The 10,000-nt window shown below is 39.3% G+C and overlaps 1 protein-coding gene across 1 annotated transcript in view; it reads right to left on the bottom strand.

The window, feature by feature from the left end:
* Nucleotides 1-10,000, bottom strand: part of LOC137997011 (pyridoxal kinase-like) — a 38,709-nt gene that overhangs the window by 3,135 nt on the left and 25,574 nt on the right. The window contains exons 5-7 of the mRNA XM_068842689.1: nt 5,286-5,320; nt 3,342-3,427; nt 39-84 (exon numbers count right to left, since the gene is read on the bottom strand). Coding sequence (XP_068698790.1) covers nt 39-84; nt 3,342-3,427; nt 5,286-5,320 — 167 coding nt within the window. The remainder of the gene's footprint in view (nt 1-38; nt 85-3,341; nt 3,428-5,285; nt 5,321-10,000) is intronic.

The raw sequence follows: 10,000 nt of genomic DNA on the forward strand, positions 1-10,000 counted from the left end.
GAAAAAGTAAAAGTATTACAATAGAAATTTCAACTCACCTTAAAAGCTTCACTTTCATTCGTTATCTTCATCCCACTTAAAAGTCTGTTTATTTTGTAAAAAATCATTTGGCCAACGTTAAAGGTCAGTCAGAACAAGTCAAACAAAAGAGGGATACGTTTTCTCGAACGTTGACCTTGTAGAACTCATAATTTCCTAGAGTTGACTATTGGAGTCTAACTTTAAGTGCTATGTACTTCTATCTAAAAACATGAAATTTCATATTCCCAGGCCCTGCTAACATCTGTCTGACCTTGTAGACTAACCCTGTAGACTCTGTAGACTAATTAACAATTAGACCCGTAGCCCGCAAGGGTTACGGGTCAATAGCCCTTGAGGCGAAGCCGAATGGGCTATTGACCCGTGGCCCTTGAGGGCGAAGGGTCTAATTGTTTTAGTACTACCCAACTAGTCGGACAGAAAAGGCAATAATAAAGTTAGCAAATGCAAGTTAAAGAAATATTTATTTGGGAATAAAATGGAAGAAAGCGTCACACTTTTCGCTACTCGAGGACTATTACTAATAGTCCCCTAGTAGCGTAGCCAATCAAAATGCAGCATTTGCATTAGTCCACTAGTTGGGTGATACTAAGACTCTGTAGACTACCTGTAGATTGTAGACTCTGTAGACTAACCCTGGTACAATCCGGAGAAAGTCGTGGGTTCAATTCCCGCCCTTATCACAGTTTTTCTCTGTCCTTGCGTGGGCCCATTTCTGTTACTGATGGTTTACATGGCAGTCTATAGCACTTCAATTTGTATTCCAAAAGTAAATTCTATTAAGGGTCAGTTGAACAAACGAGCGGGTGGGGTCGTTGGTTCAATTTCGCAATTTTTTCAATTTCCTTTGTTCTTCGAACAAAGGAAAAGATTAAAAATCCTCCTTTTTTACCTTGTGTCTCTGTTTTCTAAAGTTACTTGATACCTTACAGAAAGAAATGGGCTCATATCAAATTAGTTTCCCCCTTGTTTTGGCAAAAGCAAATTCTTAATCCGACGTTTGCCGTAAACGAGCAGGTAAATCTCTCTGATGTCAACGTTAAGGAACGTCAATTCAACATATAACTTTCCACCGTAAATACATTTTTCAGAATTACTCCAAACGAACGCTTTTAAAGCGTTCCTTCTTGTATGCCCACGTTGCCGTCAAGGTATGTCCAGAAATGTAAATAAGCCTCTTAAAGAAATAGTAATTCAGTGCCGAGGCTAGGAATGCGTTTGAATAACTTGAACTACTTGCAGAATAAGACATCACGTCGAATGTGATACTCGAGACGTGATGTCTTATTCTGCAAGTAGTTCAAGTTGTAAATAAGCCATTTCCGAGTTAATGTCTGCGTCCCCTTCAAAGCGAGTCTTAAGTGCGAAGTTTTTGTGATGGTGATTAGTTCTACTTTACAAATGAATGAAAGCTACTTTTCATAAGAAAAACTCCGCACTTAGACTCGCTTTGAAGAGGAGGCAGACATGAACACGGAAATGGCCTTTTGGATGCACCCAGATTTCAATAAGCGTCACGAAGTTTTCCCTGGATCGTCTTTCCAACTTCAACATCACATCGGAATGCAGACAATTGACGTAACAAAAGGGACCCCTGAACTTTGCTCGTTAAATAAACATAAACTACCGGTACTGAATTTACCCCAACCTCAAAACAATGCTAAAACTAACATTGTTGTTGAAAATAGGTTGCTTGTTGGATATTAAAATTGGGCATGCATCTAATTTCTCGCCTTTCTGAACATAAAACCTAAATTTGTAATTTCTTTAACACTTGTTTTGCACAGTACGGCAAAGAAATGTACTATAACATGGGCGTAGCCAGGATTTTTCAAAGGGGGGGTCACACTCTGTCAAACAGAGTGTACTCGCGTTTTCGCAACCTGAATATTGTAGGTTGTTTGAGTAAAAACGGCTTACAAAGGGGAAGTCACGGGCATCCCAGGACCCCCCCCCCCCCCCTGGCTACGCCCTTGACTATAATACGTACCACAGGAGCAGTACGACTACTTTTCATCTTTTAACCACTAATGTACCTTTTATCACAGAGATATCTTATAAGGAAAGGTTAATATCTCTAGATCTTCTTCCCGTATGTTATTGGCATGAGCTCCTAGACGTAGTATTATTATTTTTTTTTTACAAGGCTACGCATAATCTGGTCCACCTTAGTCCTTCCGTTGCTCCCGTCGTGCGCGAAAGCGCTAGATTAGGGAGCTTAAGCACGCGCGTTGTTGAGACGCGGACGGCAACCGGAAGAGAGCATTGAGCGTGCCAGGACAGTGGTGTCTCCCAGATTTTTATACTAATGATCTCTAATGGGGAAAAGATACTCAGCAATGTAAATGTGGTTGTGTAAAGACAAGTTAAAAGTGAAAACAGCTCACTTCCGGTTGCCGTTCGCTTAAGCTCCCTAATGACTCGAGCATCCGCGACAAGCTTTCCTATCTTTGTCCCCCGCAAGAGATGTAGAACTACAACATATCAGAAATCTTTTCTTTATCAGAACAACCACAATCTGGAACCCACTCACCGGCAGAGTGGACTTAGCTAATGCTACTCTTACTAGTTTCAAATCTTTTCCCTATGACTACTACTCTCGTGCTGTCAGAATGAACTACAATCTGGACAATCCTCGAGCTTTTAAAACCATCTGTTTGAAATGCAACTCCACAAGATTTCTAGACGTACCAATAATGTGCTGCATGTAAAGTGTTTTTGCTTTCCTTCTTTTACATTTATTTTATTCCTGGGCCCGAAGTAATTGGTTACTCAGCTATTGCGATGTCCCTGCCAAAGTTTATATATTGACTGTATATTTTGTTTTTGTTTTGCTTTGTTTGGTTTTTTTTTTGGTATCATAAAGGCAAAGCTAATAAAATAAAATAAACTAAAATAACTATTTTTGCATTGTAGTGTTTCTGATCCCGTAGACGTACTCAGTCGTTGCTTGAACTACTAATATAAACAGGAGCAATCAAGATATAAATCGAATAAACTGAAACTGCAAGTCGGTAAAGACTTCCCGCCATTCGCGCTTTTAAATGATATCTTGGGGAACTGATTGGTCGACAGAATTCGCACAACGTCTCTTCAGCCAATCAGAAGCAAAGGCATCTCAAATCCGCGCGCATGTCTTTTGACCGCATTTTAGAGAGGGCAGTTGATTATTCGGCCGCGTAAATGGATATCGATTTATTTCCGCTCAGTTTGAAGATCGGTACTGAGCCAACACGTATCTATGGTAGTATCAAAGCTTCTAAAAAAGCGTTGAAGATGAGAGAAATGATAACTTAACTCACTCTGCTTCAAACTGATTTGGTGTTATGATATCCGCCAGTGGAAGTATCCCATCTCTGTAGACTGGCATTAATTCTTCAGGAACATACTGAACATTACAAAGAGAAAACAAACTAAGAGATTGAAGTTTTGAACTGACGAATCACTCTGCACTATTCAGGTGCACAATACTAAGTTTGCCATACAATAGTTTTGTGTTAAGACTGCAGATGACCATAGTTACGGTTTATGTTTTAGGATTTGTGTCACGGCGGTTTACAATTCTTTCTTTAAGGTGAGATTGGACGTCCGCTGGTAAAACGGTATGTGCTTACACAGTAACCTCAGAATAGCCTTAAAAAGCAGGCTTTAAGGGGATTAGACCCATGAACTCTGCGATACCGTTGAAATGCTCCACCACTTGAGCCATCAAGCAAACTTTGTGAGTACAGAACTCAAGACTCACGTCACAAAATGGCAGAAGGCATTCCTTTTATGGAAGTAACCGGAAGAAAAAGCGAATAAAATGGCGGACGTTCAAATTGGAAAAACAACCAAGGATTTCGGGCAAATTCAAGGACTTTCTAGAAGAAAAAAAAATCCTGTTTTCTCCATGAAAAGGAGGCTCCATTTCGACAATAACCAGACATAAAAAAAGGCCTCTAGCCTACACTTCTCCTTTAAGCCCGCAGAGGATGTGGAAATGAAGACGCTGTAGGTTTAGACATTTGTCTTTACCCTTGGAATTCTCTACCAAGTGAGGCTTTCTTTTCGTTACTGCATTAGTACCGCGATGATCTGAAATCTTCACGATTCTCTCCACAGTTATAATCTGTCTGTCTCTCATAAAATAGTCTCTTTGGTATGTTTTTAAACGACCAAGAAAAAAGAAAATCTATCTCTAGTTCAGTTGTTCGTTTAAACGTACTTAGCTACTCTTGTGCTATTCAACATGACTCTTTGAATGAAGTCACGGGGTCGAAAAACCACGTGACCTAAAACGGATCGGGCGCGATCAAAACCTAGCGACCTCGGATCCAGTCAACGTGAATAGGAGAAAATGAAGCAAAAAGGTTTGTGCTGATACATATATTTTGATCCGTTTTCGCCGAGAAAACGAACACTTTGGTAAACGCATTAAAGTGCACCTGTGACCAAAAAATCAATCCATAATTTTCTTTGGATTTCAAAACTATGTTAACAAAACACTAAGTGACCCACGTTTTAAGCCTTGATTTCAAAAAGACACCTCTTTATTTTAACTGTAATTTTCCTATTTATTGGTCCACCATTACTAACATTATGTTCTTGAGAGAGCTGGATCGAGGAGAAAATGACGTCAAAGGCTCACTAGTTTAAGAATGCAATACGTGTGTACGCCGCAGAATTAATATGTAGCACGGGGGTTTTGGGCTTTCAGACTTTTAAACTCACGCTTTGCATATATAACAAGCTGCGTTCACACGCTGAAATTTTAAGCTAGTGAGCCTCTGACGTCACTTTTCCCTGGATCCAACCGTCTGAGGTCCAATCGGTCAGTTTTGAACGTGAGTAATGGCGGACCGTAAAATCCAAAACTTACACTCAAAGTAAACGGCCTTTGGATAAAAATCAAAGCTCAAAATTTTGCCAGTCAGGTGTTAAGCAAACACACTTTCAAAATCTGAAGGAAAAAAGGAAGTGGTTTTTTTGATCACAGGGGCACTTTAAGTTATTAAGGACTCGAGAAATGTATTCAGTGAACTCTGGGTGATTCCAACTTCATTTTTCCACATCATGTGATGGCTGAGTTGGAAAGGAAAGGAAAGGAACTTTATTTAAGTGTCTAGTTGTTCTAGCGCTGGAGCACTAATTGGAGACACTGTAAACTGAAATTAACAATTGACACAAATCAAGTCCTCTCCGATTGCCAATGTGCCTAGCTCAGTTTGACTTAAGTTACTAGAATTAAAAAAAAGTTCACTTACAAATTCCCCTGCATCTCCCATAACTGGATCGCAGACTAAAAACAAAAGGGCAAATAAATCAGTTGAGTTTCGAAAAACGACTTTCCCATCTTCAGTGGAAAACTATACCAGGTAACAGGCAAGGTGATGCACAAAACCGCTTTTAGACGACAACAGTGGGACACTTATGTTCAGAATTAGATGTATGCAGCTGCACACCTAACTCTACTATTCTACATAAAGTTCCCGCCTCATTAACTTTTGATATTTGCTACATGTCTCCAACGATATGCCAAGTGCTACGGTGATGATACTGCTTCATTAATAATTCATAGCAGCTAGAAGGCTAAATTGCGTATTTAATACAAAATAAATAAATAAATAAATAAATAAGTAAAAATCAAAGTATATAAATATCATACAAAATTTAAGTAGTTATGGTGAAATTTGATAAAATTTAAAAAATTTAGTTATGTACAAGCAAGACTGCGAGACATAAAATTGGCTAAATTGTATCAAAGTTAAGACTTGACGATATAATAAAAGTGTTCTTAGCCCGATTAGTTTTCACTTTAGGGACATCAAAGGTTCTTGTGTGTCTTAAAGTGTACCTGGTGGCTTTATGTAATGGTGGGTTAGCGATGCTTTCATGTAAGGGTAAACCCAGCTGTTTATCTTAACTTGGGGAGCAGTGTTTAGTAACATTTTCTTGACGTTAATTGTCTGCATACCGAGACACCAGTGATATTGAGTTGGTGATAAAAGCAAGGGGACACTTATTTATTAATCTAATGACGTGTAGTTCCCAGAACGCGTAAGGTTTGGGGTATTCTCGGCCCCAGAGTCCACTTTTCTTCTGGTCGAACACAGACTCTGCCCACAGCCAAAAATACGCGCAGTCGCGGTAATGGTATATTAGGGAGCTTACGAAACGACGACGCCTACGGCAACGACGACGCTACAAAACAATAGGTTTAGTGAGCAAAAAAAATGGCTCTGCACGCTCTGCACGTGCGTTTTACATTTTGGTACATTTCTTTTTCGTCATCTCCTAAATGACGACGTGAAATGACAAAATTCAAGGTTCTTTGGAGGACGTTAGAACATGACGATGAATTTTCAGTTCTCTCTCTACGCTTCCAACCCACTCATGCCAGTTGAATTCCTCGACAGTTACTACACATTTTTAACGCGAAACGACATGAAATAGCTTCGTAGTGATATGAATGACGCGAAGTTGTATTTTTAAATGAAGTCCTCGTAGCCGTCGTCGTCCTCGTTTCGTAAGCTCCCTATTGTTGTAACCTTTGACGTCCGTTATTGTTTCAAATTTCTAAGAATGCGCAGAAAAGCCGAAGTCTGTGATTAGCGGATTTCTGCTTTGGCTGTGACGAGAGCCCGTGTTCTTGGCGCTGAACAAAAAAACGCGGACTCTGGGGACGAGAATGGGTTTAAGGGTTCAATTTTTTTAAGTGCGCATGCTCAGAACTGTTACTCCCCACTGCACGACGCTACCGTTGAACTACAACCTTTCGACTTAAAGACAACTGCAGCTTACCTTGCGAGCAGTTGGTTTCTCCTACGCTTCCCGAGAGAGAAACCACTGCGAGAAACCGTTAGTTTCTTTGGGTAAGCCGCCGTCCAGCGTCAACGACGAGAAAATTAAATTTGAACCGGTAAAACGAGTTAGTAAACTTGTTTTGGCGCTTGCGCCTGCGTTCAGCTACGTAACTGCTGCGTTTGGGCGAGCCTGCTGTGTAGTGATTTCCCACGAAATAACACGAAGTGATGTCAAATACATCACTTGCCATCACGTGGGGTGTGACGTACTTCGCACATGCTCGATGGAAAATCAAACGGTTGCTCGCAGTGGTTTCTCTTTCGGGAAGCGTAGGAGAAACCAACTGCTCGCAGGGTAACTGCAGCTTCACCAAGACAATTCATCAACTGAGAACTTAATAATGTACACAGTATTAATCTTGATAATAACGCTCAAGGAGCAGAATATTAGACTTTTAACTGTACACACCAAATATAAGATTAGGGTTCGCTTCCCGTAGCTGGTGAATCACTTGAAGTAATTCCTCTAAGAATGATTTGGAACCAACGTAACCTGGAAAAGCGACGACAAACAACATGTTCATTAAGTTAATAATACAAAAAGTTCAACGCCATGCCGAAAATTTGTTTCATGAATTTATAGAAACTTCAAACATGTCAGTATTAATGAATTAACTCCCTCAGATACTTAAAGCACAGTAAACGTCTGACGTACTTAGATACATTTGCCACTCGAGTAAAATTGCATGGGTTAAAAAAAGAGGATTTGTCACAGAAAAAAAATGTCCCACTGGCCTTAAAATAATTGATGGCTTTGTTACGATTTGCGGAGTTTACAAGTGGTTTAATAAAGCAAACAATCAAAAGAAAATACGGCAATTAACACAGGGAATCGAGAAGTTAACCTCTTAAAAAAATAAGACCTATTACAAGTAACTATATAACTTTAGTATCACCCAACTAGTGGACTAATGCAAATCCTGCATTTTGATTGGCTACGCTACTAGATGAGTATTAGTAATAGATCGTTTTCAGGTGACGTCATCATTTTCTAAAATCCAAAACTAAAGAGCCACGAAAGTTTTTATCCTCATCAGGTATAAGAAGCGGTAAATTTGTATCCATTTGCAATTTTAAAGCTCAATAGCGTGCTTCGTTTGGAAACCAGAGCATTTTGAATTTCTGAGTTTTAGCGGTGCGTGACACGAGGCGACGATCGAGTTTATTGAGAAATATATATTTATCTCATGGTTTTGAGCCTTTTTAGAATTTAAAGCATTAGGAAAAGTGCTTAGATAAATAGCTGTCTGTTCAGTACAGATGATCACTCGCCTAGATAGCCAAAGTAAGTAACAGATGTTGACACTATTTTCCGGCCGCCATATTGGTGCACCACAGATGTGCACCAACGTGGCGTTTTCATACTGGGCTCTGTAAATTTCTGCGAAACATTTCTACGAATATCTGAAGTTTGGGGAAACGCACAGGCCTAAAACTTGGAGAAGTGTCTTCTTCATTTATCTTCTACAACATCACGAATTCTTGACTTTTTCCACTGGATGGTTTTCGATTTATTTTTTTATTGCGTGACAGTGAAAACGATCTATAGTCCTCGAGTATCGAAAAGCGTGACGCTTTCTTTCGTTTCATTCCGGCCAAATAAATATTTCTTCAACTTGCATTCGCTAACTTTATTATTGCCTTTTCTGTCCAACTAGTTGGGTGATACTAAAACAATTAGACCCTTCGCCCTCAAGGGCCACGGGTCTAATTGTTAAATATCGTTCCCAATTAGCCAGCATCGAAAATACCATAATACTCTTTGCTTGTCCCTCCAAAAGTTTTTCAAGTACTTATATATAACACATTCCTTTGACATACTGTAACTCAAAACGCCATTTTGTTAATGGGAAATTCCAAAAGCATTTTAAAGATATTTTAAATTTACGCAATGAAATCACCCTTGGCCTCAAATTGCCTTCTTCTTTTTTTCAACGTAAGCTGTTCGTTCTATACGTACTTGAAGAATAAACCGCAACAGCTTCATAACCTTGGGCTATTAATGTAACCTTAACAACGATGAACATCATTCAGAATGCCCTGTCTCACAAACTTATTTGAATTTCACGAACGCCAAAAAAAGCACAAGAATAGCACGCGAACAGAGAGCACATGCTTTACCGAGTCTTGCTGTAGTTATAAATTAGATATGTCGATCTCTAACGAATTTACAATGAAGGAGAGTCTTGGAAAAAATGAAGGGGAGAATAGAACGTTTCTCGCAATATTTCTCTTTCTCTTTAATTATTCAAAGAGCTATTAGATAACGGAATTTCAATTTGCTCAAATGAATGCTTCGTTGGTCCGATACAGGCGTTGCGATAGTTGCTGCTTCACGACCACAACAATTTTGTTGCTGTGTTGACGACAACATTTAAGATTAACTTTTTCAAAAACAAAGCAAGTTTTGCAGAAATAATATTGAGCGTTGAAGAGGGGGCACTGTTTCCCTTTAAATGATGATTTCGCAGAAAAGTTATTCTATTGTAAATGATTTGAAGCCAAGAATGACTTCTGGCTGAGTGTACTTATAAGGACGATGTCGTTGGTCACTGACATTTCGACAACCTAAGAGGAAGTCATCTTCAGTGTTAGTGGAAGTGTGTTGTCAGTCGACCGCTGTAAATAGTTCGGTCTGTCAGCTCACAGACCAAAAAAATTATAAAATCGTCTGAAAAACATTTTCTTTTGAATCAGTGGCTTACTTCCGCTCGGGTTGTCCAAAACTCCAACACAACAACAATCTTCCATAGGACTCGCTCACCCGCAAGATCAAATTTCCTTCGAAATTGTATCTGTAACCTTTGAATGGCAAAGGTAAAATAAGTCCATGTATTTTGTTTTTGTTTTTTTGGATAGAACTAAGCCTTAGAACGCCGCCCAAAACCGCGTTCAAAAATTTCTTTTAACTGATGAATATTTCAACGGCCCGCTGTATGTTACTTCTGAGCCGATAGCAAGTACAACGCTAGTTAGCGGCGTGGTCATCCTCGTTAATTTTATTTTTCAATAAATACACATTCTGTTTACATTAAAAGTATGCTCTGTTGGTTTGATAAAAACACTACTAAAGTTGCTGTGTCATTACTGTTGTTGACAATAACTTTCAAAAACGA

This window comes from Montipora foliosa, chromosome 3 (assembly GCF_036669935.1).
Source record: "Montipora foliosa isolate CH-2021 chromosome 3, ASM3666993v2, whole genome shotgun sequence".
Taxonomy (NCBI): Eukaryota; Metazoa; Cnidaria; class Anthozoa; order Scleractinia; family Acroporidae; genus Montipora; species Montipora foliosa.